The 21,693-nt window shown below is 37.9% G+C and overlaps 1 protein-coding gene across 1 annotated transcript in view; it reads right to left on the minus strand.

Annotated features, from left to right (window-relative positions):
* The window catches only part of LOC124721586 (E3 ubiquitin-protein ligase RNF170), a 118,024-nt gene extending 97,117 nt beyond the window's left edge, over positions 1–20,907 (minus strand). The window contains exons 1-2 of the mRNA XM_047246635.1: positions 20,628–20,907; positions 14,872–14,960 (exon numbers count right to left, since the gene is read on the minus strand). Coding sequence (XP_047102591.1) covers positions 14,872–14,960; positions 20,628–20,794 — 256 coding nt within the window. The 5' untranslated portion in view covers positions 20,795–20,907. The remainder of the gene's footprint in view (positions 1–14,871; positions 14,961–20,627) is intronic.
* Positions 20,908–21,693: the final 786 nt, after the last annotated feature.

The following is a 21,693-nucleotide window of genomic DNA, read 5'->3' on the forward strand; positions in this document are numbered from 1 at the left end:
CTGGAATTTTTTGCACAGACCTCATGATAAGTAAGTTACCCTTTTTCTGTGCTTTCCGAGGCATAGTTTCCATTCTCTTCCTGTGTCTTAACATTTTGCATGTTATTGTGATACAGTATTACATTATTGTAGTATCTTCTTGTTAACTGTAAAGTTGGCAACACCTGCTAGCAGAGCATTTGTTGTGTACAGAGGTTTCTGTATCTTCCAAGGCTTACATGCATTCATACATTTGGCTCAGTTTGGCATTTTGCTGCTGCTTTTCATGTTTGTTTGTGGCCTCTGGCCCACTATATCAGTTTCCCCGGGTTCTGCACATGCACTGCTGCGCATTCTTCATAGCAGGGGTCTCCTTATTCAGTCTATGTTGTGCTAGTGGTGCTGGCGCCTGTACCTGAGAGCACATGCCACATATGTCTCGTAAGGTTGGGGGTCCTTTTCAGTGTTTTATGATGACAATTCCTATTCAAAATTTTTTCTATACGGGTATGTCTTTCTTTAGTTCCAGTGGCTATTTTATTTATGATGGTTTTTCTATAGGGTTATGTCTTTCTTTAGTTCCAGTGGCTATTTTATTTATGATGGTTTTTCTATTAGGGTTATGTCTTTCTTTAGTTCCACTGGCTATTTTATTCATGATGGTTACATACTTTATGACTCCAGTTTTGTGCAAGAAGATAGGGGACTTATATTATTTAACCTTGTGGAGATTTTAAGGACATATGTCAAACAGGGACACCCCACTTGCTAATCTACATTATATTAATTTGGTAGTTCCTGTTTTGGGATAGTTCTACTAATGATTTTTGTATCTTCTTTAGGTTAACAATTGGGGACCTGAAGATGTGACCATCATCTCATGAAACTAGTTCTGATTAATAAATCATTCTGATGCAGCTGTTGCAGTTTTCATCATCTGAAATATAAAGGTTTCTTTTAATACATTGTTAACTCAACCGAAGTCACATTATTATGAAAATAAATGTCTCTATATAATCAACATTGTTACTGTATGTTGAAATCTATGTCAAGGCTAAGTTTAATCTATCACCAAATTATTCAGATGTGTAAATTATTAATTGTAAATTATAAAATGTAGAGAATCACAAATGTACATTTACAACTTTAATTACTGTCAATTTCTAAAGGCAGGATATTTATAGCCATGAAGTGGCAGCGCTGGAACAGTATTTGTGACAAACTCTGTGATTGTCTTTGTTGTATTTTAATAAATGAAAGTTTATGGTGTGGATAACATTCTCCAGTAACTGGTGTGCTACAAATTGTCCTCATACTATGTGAAACCAATGTCAGGAAAGTTAAAATGCAAAAGTTATCATCTCACTGAGATGTACCAGCAACACTAGAAGCTGAAGATCTACAAGATGAGTATTGAAATTATGCTCATGACTACAGTTGGCAGATTTCACCCTGACAGTGCAATTTCGTATGGATCCCACATGAATACACAATATTCTAAGATACGTCAAACAAGTGTTTTGTAGGCCATTTCCTTTGTACACTAATGGCATTTCCCCAGAGATCTATCAGAGAACCAATATCTGCCACTTGCTTTACCTACAACTGAGCCTATGTGACCACTCATTCCCTTCCAATAAACTGTTAAACCCTGATATTTGTACGAGTTGACTGATTCACACTGTGACACATTGATATTATAGTCTTAGGATACCATTTTCTCTATATTTTGTTAAGTGCTCAATTTTACACTTCCAAACATTTAAAGCATTAAATTGGTAATCTTTGTATCCCTCTGAAGTATCTTCAAGATTTGACACATTTATGCACCTTTTTTCTGATAGTACTTTATTACAGATAAGGGTATTGTCTGCGAAAAGTTTGAGGATAGACATAATATTGCCAGCCAGATCATTAACTCACAACACTACACTGAGCAGCCAGAATATTATGACCACCTACCTAATAGCCGGAATGTCCACCTTTGGTGCAGATAACAGCAGCGACATGTCACCATAATCATAGTTACCGATGTTGTGGAGTTAACATTTGTACACGCATAGTTTGATGGCTGCGGAGGCCCATCGCTAGGAGTGCTCAAGGCATCGAGTGTTCAGACACACTTGTACTCTGCCCAGCATTAAAGCCTGATGTTAGTTCCACCAAAATTCATTGCCTGTCCTGTTTTATCAGTCTGCCTACAACGTCAGACATCTGCAATGAGGTGCGGTCACCCAACTCAATAACGTCTGGACGTGATTTCACCACATGTTGAAGACACTCACCAAAGTACTCATTAAACACCCAAGTTGTGCAGTTTCCCAAATGCTCATGCCATGCCTCCAGGCCATCACAATCTGCCCCAGTCAAACTCTCATACATCGAGCACCATTCCCATTCTACACATGGACAGCACACTCACTGGTACTACATGCACTGTGCGTATGTCTGGTCATTTCTCACCAGGTGACATTGCTATCACCTGGACTGTTCATATTGATAGCAGGTTGGTGATCATAATGTTCTGGATGATCAGTGTACCTGCAACACACTTCTCTGAGCCACTTTTGGAGTTACCAGTACATCTGTCAATCAGTAAAACCAAGATCATATGCTGGGACCTCAATACCAATAATTCCTCAATCAAGGTGCAAATTCTGTTTGATACCCCATACGACCAGACTTTTTTTTTTAACAACCACTGGAATGATACTAAGTCAAATTCTTTTTTGAAGTTAAGGAATACTGCATTTACCTGATTGTCTTGATCCATAACTTTCAAGATATCTTGCACGATACAGGTATCGCGTGACTGGTGTCTTTGTGGTCGGTATGGAAGAGGTCATTCTGTTCAAGATATGAAGTTTCAGTTCAAAATATGTTCTAAGTTCTACAACCGACAGGTATTGATGATACTGGATGGTAGGTTAGTGGATCTCTTCTGCCACTTTATCGCACTTTCTCGTATACAGGTTTTATCTGTGCTTTAACTCAGCTGAAAATTCTCTAAAATCTGCAGCTCTGGGGCCTTGTGAAATTTTTATTATTACAGCTGTTTCTCAGTGTCACTGACACTATTATCTATATCACTCACCTTTGCAGTGATGCAAGGATTAAACTATGGAAGTACTCCTGTACTTGTAAAGGAACATTTGAAATGGGAGTTACACATTTCTGATTTTGCTTTTCTACCCTAAATGTCGGCTCCTGTGTTATCCCTGTCTATCAGTGCACAAAGTTTCATGTCACTGACAGACTTTACATATGACCAGAATTTATTTCGGCTATGTGAGACCTTTTAAGATTCTGGTATGTAATGCTCTATGCAACAGTCACTACTTCTTCTAAAGTTTTTTTTACACAGCCTGTATACCATGGAGGGTCCCTTCCACCATGAACACTGCTACGAAGTACATATCTATCCAACCATTGGTCAACTATTCTTATAAACTTCAGTGACAGTTCCTCTACAAGCACCTGCCTAGAGCTTAATGTTTAAAGTTCCACCTTGACATATGACACCACCATCTCTTTATCTAGTATACAGCATGTTTGTAGTTTTCAGAGAAGACATTTAGTATTGTTTTTCAGGGTTTCTTGTCACACCCACTACTGATAAAACTAACTATCCCAATTGAATGTTGTACAACTAATGTCTCCTCCAGTGATGACATTATGATTGGCCAACATAACACATTAGTGAGCTGAGGTTCTATTTAAAGTTCTTGACAGAATATGGAGCTGAGCCTTCTGAGTGATAGAAGGGCCCAATTATTATTCTATGTCTACCATTGATTCTGAGTCGCGCACAAAAACAAAAGACCTCACATGCAGAATGGAAATTTATCTCTGAACATCTGAATCCTTGTCTACAGTGACACCTCCCAAATTTTCCATTAGCCTATCCTTTAGATATACACGCAGATTTAGGACAAAAATCTCACTATCACCAATTCTGAATTCTAGTCAGTTTTCTGTACCTAGTGTTATGTTAGCTTGTCATCAATTCTGAATTCTAGTCAGCTTTATATACCTATTATGATGTTAGTATGCTGCTTTTTAGGATTGCTTTGAACACAGGCACATGTTTTGGCAAATGATCATTACACTCTGATCAAAAGTACTTGGCGATTGAAAGATTGCAATGGCAGTGCTGTGGTGGGGAGTAGAGGGGGGCAGTGTTGCTAGCCTGTAGCCAGCCACACTTCACAAGGCACCATCCAAAACAAGCAACACAGTGAGCATGAAGAACTATGGCTGGATAGCATCTGACCCCTACCACTCAACTTGCTGAACCATCAATCAAAAAGCAATTTCAATTGAGTATATGATTTTAATAGTCATCTGCAGGGAGTACTTCTTTAAGTCTTTCACGAATACTTCATGGTCTCGTACAGCTATAATCATCTTGAATGTATGGAGAATTGCCTAATCTAAAAAGTCCTTTTTGTGAACTCTGTACACAGTAAGCTAACTGAGGAGCAGTATCTGATGCACAGTGCACCACTGACCCATTTATGTTCTCAACTGTAAGATAAGTCGAGAGAGTTGTAGAGTAACTTGTCAAGAAACCCCCAAAGCCAGTTGTTCAAGCCTTCTATTTGACTCAGAACCAGGTCACCATGACCAGTTCCAGTGAAAATGCTGGAGATCATGAACTTTGCTGTAATTCCATGAGCAAGGCTAGAATTCTCCACAGCAGGTGCATGTTGTTGGAATAATCAAAGTATGACCTCAGAGCTCAGACAGCAGCAATTAACTGGTTCTAACATACACCACTATCTGCAGATGTTTGTACCCTGTTCCCTCAATGGTTGCTATAACAGACTCTTTGGCATATTGAGAGAGAACCCCAACCATATAAACTGATTGCACAAAGTGAGCCTTCCCATCTCTTGGTGTCATTTCTCTGTGGAATACCATTATTCACTGTATGTTTGAACTGATTAGGATTAACAAATCATTATCCTTTTGAACTTTCTTCCCCCTGACACTGGACATAGCAGGCTTACCAACAGATGAAGTATGCAGACTGGCTCAGTTACAGTTTCAGTGGATGACATAACCTCAAACTTGTTGGTAACAGTTATCAGTATAGTAACCTTTTTCCTCTGGTCCCTGCTTCCTTTCTGTATAGGGTGCCTAGACATAAAACTGACACCTCACTGACAGTCGAGTCCACAAATAGAAATAGCACGCTTATTTGATGGAGAGGAGACAGTATCTACGGGAGAGTATGATACCTAGGTACTTTTGGTATCTCTGGAACATTATTTTGGTAGTTCACCCAACATACCAACTCACAGCTGCCTCCAATTGCTTGACAGCAGTTGGTATGACTCCCAGCTGCTTACAAACAGAAAGAAACTCTTCTTAACTTCAGGATCTATTATGTTATTAGTGCTTGAAGATTCCCTATAAGGACTGAGCTACAATCTCCAAGAAAGTGGTTTACATAACAACAAGAGAAAAACCTGGGATAAAATTTACTGGTTCCCTAAAGCTAACTTGGTGTTTTAAAATACTGTTTTGTCGAGGTTTAACAACTCTAGTACCTAATTTAAAAATATTAGTAATTTACAAAAATGCAGACGGGCACTGATATATATCGATGGGGACAGGTGAAAATTTGTGTCCCGACCGGGACTCGAACCCGGGATCTCCTACTTACATGGCAGACGCTCTATCCATCTGAGCCACTAAGGGCACATAGGATAGTGCAACTGCAGGGACTATCTAGAGCACACCTTCCGCGAGACCTACATTCTCACCTTATATGTCCACACACTACATTCGTAGTGTCCCTACCCAACACATTCATTACTCGTGGAAGACATTCTTACCAAGTCCCGTAAGAGTTCGGGTGATATGTGTGCATCCGCACAGAAGGAGGTCATGGCCGATATTGCAAGAACTATATACTTATATGGATATGCTGTCTGTTCTTTCGGACATGTCCGAAAGAACAGACACCATTGATGACCTGCAGCCATCTAGAACGAAATTAGAATTACATATTAATACCTTCAGCTGCTGATGGGTGTTTATATATATCAACGGGGACAGGTGAAAATGTGTGCCCCAACTGGGACTCGAGCCCAGGATTTCCTGCTTACATGGCAGATGCTCTATCCATCTGAGTCACCGAGGGCACAGAGGATAGTGCAACTGCAGGGACTATCTCGCACGCGCCTCCCGCGAGACATGTCCGAAAGAACAGACACCATATCCACATAAATATAATACACAATGATGCTGAATGAGGAAACTAAATGGAACATGATATGACAGTTATAATATGTGCGAAAGACAATATTAAGTTACAGTAGCCAACTTAACAAATTGAAATACTTAAGTACCTAACCTGCAATTAAGAGTACTGATTTTCCAAAATATGACACTCCTTCCAAAATTTTTGAAATTCATAACTGTAGCTCACAACCACTGATTTACTACAAAATATGTTACACACAACACAATGGGTAGGCTTCCATATTTTATTTAACGTAAATTTTTCCATCATTTTCAGATGCTTGTGAGCGCTGTAAATCACTACCTTTTTCAAACTTCTTGTGTAAGTCTGTCAAGAAGCAAAAACTCAACAAAACAAAATTCAAGACAAAAAGTTAGCTTCTGGGCATCAGTAAATTTTATTCCAGATGTTTCCCTTAAAGTACAAACCACTTTCTTGGACATTGTAGCTTCAGTCCTGGAAGGGAGCTTTAAATCCTTCTAGCTTAACAGACACTGAAATTCAAATAGAATCAGTGTGGTTAATTTACGATTATTTCTTTACTGTATATATGCATATATATAACAGCAGACCTCCACTTAAATTTACTGCTGTTCTTATCATAAAATAACCCACATAGAATTTAAATGTGGTATACTGCAATGTGTTTACAACGTGCACTGATTGGGCCTCTTCCCAATGCAGAAAACCACAGTACAGAAGATTACACACTTCACAGAGATGGGTCATTGCCATTCTTTCCGATCTCTGTGACCAAGAGGAGGATCAGTTTGGAAATAAGTGTGGTTCCACCCACTACAGCTTATTGCCACTGTTTTCAGACATCGTATGAAGATGGTTTTCAACACTTACTTAATAATCACACAGGAACAGCACATTGCACTGATTAGATGATTCTTTAACTGCTGTCCTGCTTGCTTGTTTTTCTGGATCCCAACATGACCTGTTACCCAGCAAACTTATGTAACCACCTGCAGTTTTAACAGATTTAAGGAGCCATGAATCATCTGAATATTTTTTTCTGTTGAGTAAATCTGATTGGTTGGAGGGACTGGGGGAAGATGTTTAGTGCCTTCAAAAATGAAATCCATGGGTATTCTCATTTGCAGATCAGATGAATAGGATAAGAGTAGTTAAAATTCTCTGTTTCCGCCATTCCCCAAACTTCCAAATGGTCAACTCCAATGGATGGTGGTGGTTGTATTGTTTTACGAGGAACAGAAAGAAGCAAAACTGTCTACAAGTAACAAGCACTGCATTGTATTATATTTCTTGCTATGGCATTTGGGGTTGCCTTGTGTAAATTAGCAGTAACTTATGCTGACAAAATTACTCAATAATTTTTAATTTGTAAATAAATGAAAGCAGTCTATGTTATCTTCATTAACTAAAGCTGTCCAAACCTTAGCGAATTCTGCATCTATCTTTTGGGGTCATGATTGTGCAGGCAACCCCTCTAACTTAGCTGTTGCAGTTAGTCACCATAGAGAACATACATTTATAATGTTAAGCGTTTTCATTTCTGTTAGTTACTGGTCAAAATGAAATTGCACTGCTTAGGTTAATTACTTCAGCACCATTTTAATTGCTCCCCAGTGTATATGACTATGACTTTGGTAAACTACAGAGTGATAACTTGGATAACTCAGATATTGTGAGCAACCAGATAGATGTCACTCTGACTTACATCACACAGCTAATGTGTGTATTCTGCCTGCGATGATTCCAACAGAATATTACATGGCAAGCAATGGTTGTTGCACATGGTGAACCAAATGTGAGTACAAACAATTTCTGTAGAGAGTTTAGAATCAATTCAGAGTGCTTGTTATGGAATCAACGTGAGACTCTGTGATATCAGAAACACATAAACAATAAGAGATCATGACAGTAAAATGTTTTGCAGGCATATTTAACTTTCTCGATCAATCACTAGCTGAATCCAGGGAGAGGACGGGTTTGGGGGGGGGGGGGGGGGGAGATGATGAGGAGGAGATGGAAGCACTCATGATGGCATTAGATGACAACAAAGCAACAGAACATATGGTTATGAGCAACTGACAACTGAGTTCAGTTATCCAACTGAGATACATCACAATATTTCACAGCACACAAAGCAGACAGCAAAATCAGTTAAATGGCATGCAGCATAATAACAGGAAGTAAGTTTATATAGTGAATGTGTGAACAGTGTTATTAAAAGGGCAATAAAATGGAGTAAGATAGCAGAGAAATTTTGTGAAGAGAAAGAACAGGGAATACGTGAAAGTAATTATGAAATCCTTGTATTGTCAAATGCAGGAAAACAGCAATTCACAATGCCTTTACAAAAGTTGATAAGGCAAGGAACTCATTTACAAGAAACAATGTTAAAGGCATGTGTCACGGAGAGGTAGACAAGGGACAACAAAGTCAAGGGATCAATATGTGAAGATGGGTGTCAATGTATAATGAAATATGTTAGATACAGAAGCAAAAGCAGCACACTAGAACACCAAAAGAAGTTCTAGAAACACATGAGAAAAATATAGAAAAGGCAGGAATGACCAGCTCAAGTGCCCAAAAAGAGAGAGGTAATGCAATAAACACTCAAAAGGTCAGAGGAGGAGCAAAGCAAAAGCAGAAGTGCTTAACTCTGTTTTCAAATGTTCATTTACAAAGGAAAATCCAATAGTATCACCCCGGTTTAATTCTTTTAACACTGAAATGATGAACAAAATAGACGTTAGTGTAAGTGGTATTGAGAAGCAGCTGAAATCATTATAACAGAACAAAGCCCCCAGACCTGATGGAATTCATACCAGATTCTTTACCCAATTTGCAGATGAGTTAGCCCCTCTATTACGTATAATCCATTGGAGCTCCCTCAAGCAGAAAACCGTGCCCAGTTGTTGGAAGAAAGCACAGGTCACACATGTCTACAAGAAAGGTAGTAGAAGTGGTCCATAAAACTACTGTCCAATATCCTTTATATTCATTTGTTGCAGAAACTTAGAAATAATTCTGAGCAGAAACATAATGAGGTATCTCAAACAGAATGACCTCCTCCATGCCAACCAGCATGAATTTCGGAAACATAGGTCATGTGAAATCCAACTTGCACTTTTCTCACAGGACATACTGAAGGCTGTGAATCAAGCCAGTCAAGTAGATGCAGTATTTCTCAATTTCTGAAAAGCATTTGACTCAGTGTCACACACCTATGTTACTTATCAAAATAACTATCATATGGGGTGTCAGACAAAATGTGAGACTGAATTGAGGATTTCTTGGTGTGGAGGACACAGCATGTTATCTTGGATGGAGAGTTACCAACAGATGTAGAAGTAACTTCAGGTATATCCCAGGGAAGTGTGTAGTCTCCCTTGCTGTTCATGTCATATATTTATGATCTAGTGGGCAATATTAACAGTAACCTCAGGCTTTTTGCAGATGATGCAGTACCTGGTTAGGATTTCAAAGTGGTAAAATGACTGGCAACTTGTTTTAAATGTTCAAAAACATACAACTGTGCACTTCACAAAACGAAAAAACATTATATCCTATGAATATATAATACTAGTGGGTAAATCTGTAAACTCATACAAATACTTCAGTTTAGCATTTAGTACAGACATGAAAGTGGAATGATCGCATAGGTTCAGTCGTGAATAAAGCAGGTATCCGACTTCGGTTCACTGGTAGAATATTAGGGATATGCATCAGTTTACAAAGGAGATCGCTTGCAGATCACTTGTGCAACCCATCCTTGAATATTGATAAAATGAGGACTAGCAAGGGATATTGAACATACATAGAGAAGGGCAGCACAAATGGTCACAGGTTTGTTTGACCCATGGAAAAGGGTCACTGAGATGTTGAAAGAACTGAACTGTCACTCTAGTGGGGAGAGGGAGGGGGGAGAGGGGGAGGGAGGGGAGGGAGAGGGGAGGGGAGGGGAGGGGAGGGGAGGGGAGGGGAGGGGAGGGGAGGGAAGGGAGAGGGGAGGGAGTCTAGTGACAAAGTTTCAAGAACTGGTTTTAAATGATGACTCTAGGAACATACTACAACCTACATATCGCTACCATAAGGATCATGGCAATAAGGCTATATTAATTACATCATGCACAGAGGCATTTAAACACTTCCCGGACACCATGTGTGAACAGAATGGGAAAAAGTCCTAATAACTAGCACAGTGGGACATATCCTCTGTCATGTATTTCACAATGTTTTACAGAGTATAGATGTAGATGTAAGTGAGGAGGAGCAAACTAAAATATTGAAAGAGATAATAGAGTTCAGAATAGAAACAGAAGAAACAAAATCAATGGAATGTTCTGAAACAAGACACAATAATTAACAGGCAGTCATCTAAGCAAAGAGTAAAAGAGACACAACAAATTTACATTTCTGAAAGCTAAAAACTGATAAGACAAATGAATTAATTTGTTGAACAGGTATCTGCATTGATAAATTATATTATAATAATGTGCATGTGGAGAGGGCTGGGAGCAGGGTTGTACTGATACCTATCTGAAAGGGTTATAATGGAGATAAATAGTAGGAATTTTGCATAACTTTGTGACTAATGTTTCTGTGAATTGAATGTTAAGGGGAAGGTATCATTCACTTGAGCTGTATCTCAGGCTCCACATGCTTGTTGTGTCTCCTGTTCTGCAGGCACAAGCAGCAGAGCCTTGCCAGGCAACATGGACTGCACAGGGTGGAAGGTCCAGTTGAGGGAGTTGAGAGGGTAGGGGAGGAGGAGAGCCCAATACACAGTGACTTTTGCATGAACCATTCTGCCACTATAAAAATATTGCTATGCACATAAAGAAAAGCTACATGTACTGCTGTTGAAAAATTTAAGGCAACCATCAGTAATAATTATGGACAATGCCTCCTACCATTTAACAATTCTTGTTAAGGTACCTACAGTAGCCTCAAAAAACAAGGCATTATCAACTGGCTACAACAAAAAAATATACTTGTACCAGATGATGGCATGGCTCAGAATAAGCCACCTTTGCCTCTACATGTTGTTGAAGAACTGGCAAAAAAATACGGCCATAGGGTCCTCAGACAGACACCCTATCAACAGAATTCAGTTGTGTTTATAACTGATAATGAGAGTGCAGGTCATTTAACTAGTACAGCTACATGTGCGGTCAGTATAGAAACATGGCCCCACATTTACAGACTGAGCCACAATATTAGAAAATTGCTGCTGTTATTAGTGTATACTCAGAGGAAGATTTTTTACTATTGAGTTCGCTAAGGCACCTCGATGCGTAACTAATAGTCAATGAAGACCAAGAAGGTCGAATGGGGAAAAATGTCCATGTAGTTCCAAATTTTTGTGCAGTGGTAGTGGGGAGTGTCATGATCAACATACTAAAAAATGCTAAGCAGTAGATGGTGAGCACGGGGTGGGATGGGTGCTGGGGTGTTTAAAGGTAACTTTTCATGTTTTTCTTGAACAAATCAAAAGCTGTGGCTCCTAGTGAAAATGTTTCCCAATACAAAATTAAACTGCATTAAATTTCCTACAAAAAAGGTCCTCCCCATTTTTCCCTTATGACTAATAGTTTCCATGTTGCATGGTATACAAAAACCACAGTTTATTAAAAATAGTCTTCTAATGGTAAAAAAACTGATGTGAGTTGGTAAATGAAGTGGGTTAAGAACAAATATTAAATGTGTTTTCCACATGTAAGCGTAGGAGAACCATATTAAGGGATTGTGTTCTGAGGGTGTAACAGGGTGGAAAGGCTGGGGTGGAAGTTAGAAGCAGGAGTGAAGATCGGTTGCCCGATTGTGGCCATGCACTGTCATCCTTCACAGGTCTGCAGACTGAACAGCCCACTTCATCACAAAAAGCAACTACAGGGTGCTTCACTAGGTTATACCGAGCCTCCCGCAGCTCTCCTCATGAATTACTGGTGATACAGTGTGCAGATATTTCCAGGGGTGTTCATTTTCCACAAAATGCGTTAACATCACATGAAATACAGATACGAATTACTAATAATACTAATGCAAGAAACACATAAGGACAGACTCTACATAAATCTCTGCACACTGTTCTACGCTGCTAGAGGGTAAATTGATTGTCAGTCATCCTGTATGATTATATAGTGGAGTTATTTTCAGTTTATTTAACAAGTACTTATGTGCAGTTCTTAATTGAGCATTTTTGTAAAATATGTTGCTGCAAACAATGAGACAGAAGTGCTTAATTTGTAAGTGTGATGTTGTCAGTGGCCTATGTGGTGTTGATGGGAAATGGATTGGGTTGGTACATATAGCATCTTGCTGCTGTCCATCACTGACAGCATGTTGTAAGACCGTGTAACTGTGTTGTAGTCACTTGGTGGTGAATTAATGAATGACCAGAAAGTTATGATACTTCTTTTATCATTAATTGCACTACTTGTAGATGGCATAAATCTCTTCAGTTCAGGAACTGTTGGCACCTGTAAAGTGGGCTGCACTGAGTGGAGCCACTTACCACACCTCCACAACATCTTTGCAAGAAGGGTGTCAATTTGTCTGATGGAATAGGACTGATCATGCTCAAATCTAGACCAATAATCTACTGTACTGCATAGCTCCAACCTTGAGAAGAGGCTGTCCGTAATCATACAGCAAATATAGAGGGGGGCTCCTCCTCTGGCAGTGTACATTTCCCCTCTAGTAGTGTACAACACTGTGCCACTGTGCACAGTTTTATGCAGATTATGTCCTTTCCATTGTCTTTCATTAGTTTTACTAGTAATTATATACCATTGATATTAACACACTTTGTAGAAAATAAACACCCTTGGGCATATCTGCACACTGTGTCACTGGTGATTCATGAGGTGAGCTGCAGAAGGCTCAGTATAACTTTGTGGAACATCCTGTAGTTGCTTTTTGTGAAGTAGTGGGCAGTTCGCAAACCTAAAAAGGATGACAGTGCATGGCCACAATCCAGCAACCTACCTTCTCTCATGCTTCTAGCCTTTAACCCCACCTTTCCACCCTGTTACACCCCCAGAACACTGTCCTTAACACGGTTCTCCTACACATTAATATTTGTTCTTAACCCACTTCATTTAACAACACACATCCATTTTTTGCCATTATAAACTATTTTTAATAGTCTGTAATTTTTCTGTCCAATCCTATGTGGAAACTATTAGTTGTAGAGAGAAAATGAAGGGGACCTTTTTTGTAGGAAATTTAATGCAGTTTAAGTTTTTATTCAGAAAATAATTTTTGCAAGACAATGCAGTTTTCAAGATATCGAAGAGAAATATAAAAAGTGACTTTTAAATGCCCCATATCACACACACACACACACACACACACACACATTCTCTCTCTCTCTCTCTCTCTCTCTCTCTCTCTCTCTCTCCCTACTGGTCCAGATATTTAGGATGTTGTTTTTATCACACTCCCCCCTATCAATGTACAAAAATTTGCTGTACTTTTTCCTTCACTGACTGATCTATAACATAATGCTGCAACTTTTATTTTTGCTACATTTGCTGAAGCAATGTTGCAGGAGGTTACGACTGGAGGTGGAAAATCGTATCGATCCACTGAGACACTATTCAAGTAAAAATGAGCAGGGTGAACATGGGCTTTGTATGAGGACTGTGAAACTGTTACACTATAATCCTAAATTAGCAATGACTAAGTGTTTCTATAAATTAAATCAGAACAACAAAGTGCTAAGTAGGAAGCGTTCCAGTGCAGCACATTTTTCATTTTCAGAGTTCTACAATGCAATGTACCTTATGTGCCAACAGAAGTTGTTATACCACAGTGTTTCTCTTCTACTGGACAATTTTAGCAAGAATCTGCCTTCCTTCAAACATGCGAGGCTGTGTTGACAGTTCCAACAACTGAAAATCTTTTACTAGTTTTCTTTTTACAATTATTCCTTTCAGCTGAGCATACAAAATTAGAAGCTTAAAGCAACACATTTCAAAGCAAAGTTACATGGATGACAAGAGCTCAGAAAGCATATTTGTGTCATTACATGTGGGATGAGAAGACCAGACACGCACTACGCTCTGAGCTGTTAAAATGTAAGACTACTAAGCACCCAAAAAGCATGTATTTTTAGCATATGGAGGAAACACCAAAAGTTTAGCACACTATTGAAATGATTACTGGGAACTCTTGTGAAAATTAACAGCACATTTTGCTGTATATGCTCGTCAATAACTTTTAATTTATATAGCCTAAAAAAAAAAAATGAGAGTAGTAAAATGTGTTTGTGTAGCTGACCAAAGTTGCATAAAAATTACCAAATCATTCATTAGAACTCTAAATTCTGAAGGCAGTCTAACTGAGCTGCCACTTGACCATAGTGAACGTAGGCTAGGCATGTTACGAATGTTGGTTTGTTGAATGTGTGAGCTTACTTTTCTCCATTTTCTGAAATTCAACAGAGACTTCCTAGGAGATCATCTAGAGAAAAACAATGTACTGAATAAATACAACATTTGGGTCGATTCCTTGATGAAAATCTAGTTAAGTAGTACAATGTGTGACTACAAGTACCTCATCAGCTAACTAATTTGTATTGCTTGTAATGGTATGAGAGAGTTTTTAACAGCACAATTTTAATTCTATGCGCCTGAAATAGTGACTGAAAAACTTACCTACTACGTCTTCGATAGCATCTTCTTGCTGGCTTTGCTCTTCCTCACCAGAATCACTGGTCTGCAATCTCTCCCAGATATATGCTATCCTGTAGTAGAAACATTGATAAAACAATAGCCACATAGTTACTAGACAGTATTAGCAAATAACTTGTTATAAATCACACTCTTTTAACAATGACTCTTGAAAGATTTGAAAATACTTGCTCAGCCAGAACTGGCGATGAATTTGAAGATCAGCATGACATGTAATCTGCCATAAGTCTTTCCACATTATACACGGTACTGTAACTTATGAAAAAATTGCAAAAATATCGAGGAGTATCAGTATGTAAGTCATATGCATTAAATAATTGATTGGTCTGTGAGTAAGAAGGTGAATATTTTAGCTAAGTTTTTAAAACAGCATTGTACTCCTGGAATTGTGTAACTGAGGTGAGAGGTTGTGGAGCCAGTGAGCAGAGGCAAGTGATAAGTGACAAGATGTGAGATTCAAGTATAGTGAGTGGTTGCTTTTACTCATTCTATTGTTTGCATTCCATCGAGAGTGCCCATTATCATTTTTGTATCTTAAATTGACAGCTCAGACAATCTCGTCAGCCATCACATTCACCAAAACAGAGAAACACTGAGAACACGTGCTTTTCATGGAATATCACTGTGGACTCTAAAAAACAAGAGAACATGAAAAGGCATAAGGGGCACAAGGAGCTGAACTCACAATCAGATGAAAATAGCAGCACCAGATGAAAATAGCAGCACAATACACACAACAGTTCATAGTCTGTTTGTAATCCAGGCAGCATGTACACAAAACACTAACTCACAACACATGAAGAAGACAGTTGTCAAAATACTGTGCAGAAACAGAAACAAAAACTCAGCTGGCCACCCAGAAGTACACCATTAATCAAGCACACAAATAAAACCTTAGAGACCATGAGGATAGCTATGCTTTACATGATACACCTGAAAGTTGCTATTCACCTTTGAAATAATGGCACATTTTTCCACTAAGTTTGGATTTCAGATAGGTTGTTCTATTCTGACAAATATTTACACATTCACCAAACATAAAATACAACCAAGTGATGTGGCACAGTCGTTACAGCACAGGAGTCACATAAGAGAGTATCAGAATTCAAATCTCCACATGAGCATCCACCTTCAGATTTTTTGAGGTTTCCTTAAATCACTTATAGCAAATGCAGAGACAATTCATATCAAAATTTCATTCTTCATTGTGGAATACAAAGGTATATAAACCAAAACTTTACCTCTATGGTGATGGCAACACTGGAAAGTCAATGCTGAGAAAGTTGTGAGTCACCAACAAAATGTACATATGTCATATTCTTTGGAATATGGACTTTGTGGTTAAAAGAAGAACATTCACAAACTGATATTGCTTCAACAATTTGATTGACATGGTGGCAAAACTCATATACTTTCAAACATATTGTTGCAGGGCAGCCCGTGACAGTGAATGTAAAAAACTGTACTGGTTTAAATGTCTGTCTTTTTGGGCCTTATATATTCATTTATAATGAATTTATTATTAGTGATGAAGGTTTAATATACAGTTACAAACTGTACATGCTAAATCTCATATTATTTACTGGAAGAACTGTTTTACACATACGCCACAATTCTTATCCATGGTTTTCTAGATGTCTTTTTTTTTCTAGCACAAATGAAATGAAAGTAAGAAAGAGTATGAGAATTAACTTAAGCGTTCAATGCCACTTCATCTCTGAACCAAAATCTCATGTTTCAATCTAACCCAGGCCTCTGACTACACTTCAAACAGTATGTCACTACATCTGAGATTTTGTATTCATGTTCTTTGGCTTCACCAACTCTCAAATAAACTGGTACCTTCCTACCTAACCTTGGAGCTACAATACAGATCATCAAAACCTACATTTAAAAAGAAACACGTACTCAAAAAGATATTTTGTCACTGTTCTGGTCTCTTTCTTATTGTGCACATACGATACCACACACTACAACATCATCATGATACAAGGCGAAGCTGACATCTGTTATCAGTTAACGGGGTTGACCAGTATTTGTAGTACATCGCTTGACTAGTTTCAGTAGTATTTTATAGAAAGTATATATACATACAAATATATGTTCAATAAATAATTGACTTCCAGAGGTAGGAAGGCATGTTCTGAACCTTGAAAATGAAGTTTACTTATCTTTAGGATTAAAATAGACACACAACAGCATTCAAAAGTGGAGTAAACTAACAGATGGATAAAGTGGTATTGCATTTTAAGCTTGTAAAGTACAGACTGAAGAGTTAAATAAATAACTAAGATTGTGCACATTTTAAAATAATTTTTTTCTGTAGGAATTAACTGTCAACATTACAGACACAGAAATCAAGATTGTCACACATCAAGCACATCCCTGTTCACTGCTACCCTGCTCTACAAAGTTGGAGGCTGTTCTATAGTTTACACTTTATTAAAAACAGTAGGAATAACTAAGAGTTCAAACCATATGTCTCTTAGTATTTGGTTAAACAATTGGGAATATTTATAAGCCTCCATGGTACTTATATTCTCCATCAAAATCAACAGTATCAACTTATTTTATTCCAATTGGAAAATAGCTGTGATATTTACAAATACACAATTATAAGAGAGGATATCATTACCACACCCAACCCAAAAAACTTTAACTTATGATGCAGTGCAATTCAGAGTTGAAAACATAGTACTGCTACATATTTAAGTCAAATGGGTAACAAATATGGTTAATAATAGATTAAAGTTACTTTTTCCTTAGTAACTCATCTTATATCAATCACAAGCTCTTTAAAAGAAGTAAATAACCATATACATACATCATGGGTAAATGACCAACATGTGGATGTAACCACCTCTCATGAAAAGCTGTAATACAACTAACACATTCCACACAATAATGCAGGACATGAATGTAATATATGTAACATGAAATTAACCAACAATAATTCTGGTAACTGAATTTGTATAAAATGTTGAACTGACAGGAGTATAAGTAAACTCAACTTTGAACCTTAAATATTACTTCAGTAGAAGTTATAATTAATATCAGTGTTTTACACTGTGCTAAATGCAAACAGCAGCATATTAAAAAATAAACATAGCTAACTCAGGCAAAGAAGATAGCATACTAGACATTGTGGAGGGAGAAAAAGAAGGGGAAAAAAAACTGGCAGCCAGGTTTCTAGCGTAACATGTTGACACAAGAGTTATTAGGCCTACAGGTTTCTGAAACAACAAAAAGTATTTGTGGTAAAGTTTAATAGAGAAAAAGGACAAATGGAGGGAGAGAAATGTGAAAGAAAATTAAAACTACTCATTTAATAACACCAAACTCAAGTTTTTGAAGACCTATCCTTATTTAAATAAACATCAGATGACCACACAGTACTACCAATATGCTTGTGATGTTCCCAAATTATTAGTGCTCAAGCAATAATAATACGAATGATCTGGGAAAAAAATGGTATGACACACAAACATAAAGGAATTTTAATTCTTTTACAAACTTCTAGGGATTATGAAGATCAGTAAATGTATCAATTTGAAGTAAGATACCCTGGTCCGGAAACGATCAAGTCAAAAGTTATAAGTGAAAATCGTTTTGATACCTATGGCAGTCTAATAGATGTATCAGTACTGATGTTGCTAAGACTGTATGCAGGGTAGTCAACTTTCAGATGTAATACTATAGACAAAACAAGAAAAAAGTCTAGTAAACATGGGCTCTACAATGTATAACTTAAGAGCTATGGACAATACTTCAGCTTCACTACTGTGAAAATTGATAAAGTTACCATTCTAAATCATCTCTGAAAGTCTGTGTCATCCTCACAGATATTTGTATATTTCTTTCTTTCATATGACCAGTTAAAAATTGAAATAGTGGAAGTTTAGATGTTGTAGATTACAGTTTGAGTTCTCTTCTGACACATACATTAGACAGATTAAGGATGTTGCAATAAAACAGGTATAATAACTCAAATCTTTTCAAATAATGTTTATTCACAGTAGCTCAACACAAACACTTTATCACACTGAAAAATGGACTGTCATTCTGGGAACCTACTGTGATGTACACACACAGTGACCTGACATTTATGAAACAAGAACTGGTCTTAGTAATATCTACTGATCACTGCAACAACTTCAACGATCTGTTATCCTCAGATTTGTAATAAGGGGAAACCTACTTACATATAATCACAACTGAAACCTCTGATACTCCTTAGGAAACCACCAACCAAATTTTCGCTTTTTGACATAACTTAGGCATCAGGCTATGTTACATACCAGTATTACACTACAATTACGATTCCGTATTCATATTCGATGGCTTCGCCAACTCACGATCAAATTTACACCTTTCATCCTAACTTGTGACTAATGCTACGTTACAGATTAGTCTGTCACCATAACCCATATTCCAAAAACTAATACTGGTGCAAATGAATTTTGACAGTATTGTATTCTTTTATTGTTTGCGTGCATATAATAACACGTGCTACTACATCATCATCCTCACGTCACAGGACGAAGCAGATGCCCAGTATCGGTTAGTTTAGTTAAATCAGATTTTTCCTCTCAAAGAAATCAGCCCTCTAGCTTGAAAAACTTTCTTCCAATTCCAAGTCTTTCAAATACACGGCTACCTGCATGGAGATGGAGATGGAGAGAGAGAGAGAGAGAGAGAGAGAGAGAGAGAGAGAGAGTTGTTTTCCTATGGTTGGTGAAATTACATGAACAACTGATTCTATGCTCTCTCCCCCCCCCCCCTGTTGAACGTCGACAATGTGTACTAATTTGAAAAATATGTAAAAATCTGCCAACCGGTTGCATAGATTTTCTATATAGGTACCTTGACCAGGTTTTGTCACATCTAAGGGTGACTTCATCAGAAGGTAAGGTAATTACATGAAGAACATATCGTCAAAGGCTCCTCACACCACACCAGTGTTACTTATGTTTGACTTTTTGAAGAACATTAGGTCATATTTTAATGTATGACTTGAGCAACTAAGGTCTTAAATCACTGTACATCTTTGTAGATATGTTCTTCATGTAATTACCTTACCTTCTGATGAAGTCCCCTTAGAGGTGACGAAACCTGGTCAAGGTATATAGAAAATCTATGCAACCGGTTGGCAGATTTTTTACATATTTTTCAAATTTGTGTATACGGTTGCTGCAAACGTCAGCCATGTTCAACTGCGTACTAACATGAAGACAAGAAGCTGTACCTGTTCTGAACTTCGCATACAGATAACACTGATGCTGTTGCACTGCACTACAATATTTGTGGGCTATTCTACAGTCAAAATTTTGAACAGTCATGGTAAAATGTCTGCTATAGTCAAGTTTCATTTCGTTGCGTAAGGGTGTGTGTGTGTGTGTGTGTGTGTGTGTGTGTATGTGTGTCACAGACTGGAAAGATTTTGAGCGTGAGTATATGAAAGGCGTACATGTTAGGATCTGAAACCAGCACAATGACTATTACATGATTTTGACGCACAGAAATTCTGTATAAATTATTCTACAATACAACTGCATTACGAAACATTCTTCACATACGAAAAACGTCTTAAGAGTGGCAATGTAATACAAACGTGTCTTCAGCTAACGAAAATTGTATTTCACGTTACAAAGGCATTAGTAGACGTACAGTAAACAATTCATCGTGAATAATAGTAGACAACAGCAAACCACTTCACTCACCACTTGGAAACTGTCGTTATTAAGTGGAAAAACAGAACTAATAACGGTACGGCAACAATGATCAACGCCAACAACACTTCATTTCCCAGTCCTACAATCCACACGTCGTTCATAAACTCACTCACACCAGAAAACGGCATGGTTATATCAGCCACCCTGTTGCACATAAATCCATTTACCACATATGTAAGCACTCGGTATGCGCAAACAAACAATCTACCACTACCCGCACTTCCCACATGTCACCCTCCTAGCCGTGTTTACGATTAACAAGTTAACAACTGACAGGTGTGTCCAAAGACAATCAGTGTGCAGTGAATTCAGAGAGTAGGAAAAGCCCACAGTGGCTCCCCGTGGAGACGGCTGGCGAAACGTCATGAGCAATACTGCAAGCGAGAACACTATGCGTACATTGTTAATGAAAGCAAATTGCCAAAATTAATGCGTTGAAATAAATAAAATTTAGTTGTTTATTAGCTACTCTTCTCTCTGGTCGTTTTGTACTACTATGAGCCAAATAAGAAACCAGTGCGCTATTTCTGAATTTAAAAATGCTCCATATAAAACTGCGGATGTCGTTTACCATCGAAGTCGGAAAGACAAGACAAGTATAGCACAAAAGCCTCTCACGCTGTATAAAAACTGATCCTGTTAATGTGAATGATGCAGGGATTTGCTGAAATCATTTCCGTCCCGAAGAATATGAACGGGACTTAGAAAAACTGAGCTTTTGGGGTTTCCTTTGAAAAGATAACTAAACTGTGACTTTTTGCCACCACAATAAATGCCAAATTAGTATGGAGATGGATCTGAGGTTGACGCAAGCACCAGCAAGAACAACGTTCAGATAATTACCAAATATTAATCCTCTTTAGAAACACTTTTCTATGTATTACTGTTTTTGGAATTATTCGCACATTATTTTTATAGCGTTTACAAACGTTTTATTTATACATCGACATTAATACTATCCGAAAACAGATATGCTTTTATAAATAAATAACACAAGTAAGAGATCAACGATACGAGAAAAGTACACTGTCTGCTTTAGAAGCTTTATGTTCAG

Source organism: Schistocerca piceifrons, chromosome X, assembly GCF_021461385.2.
Source record: "Schistocerca piceifrons isolate TAMUIC-IGC-003096 chromosome X, iqSchPice1.1, whole genome shotgun sequence".
NCBI lineage: Eukaryota > Metazoa > Arthropoda > Insecta > Orthoptera > Acrididae > Schistocerca > Schistocerca piceifrons.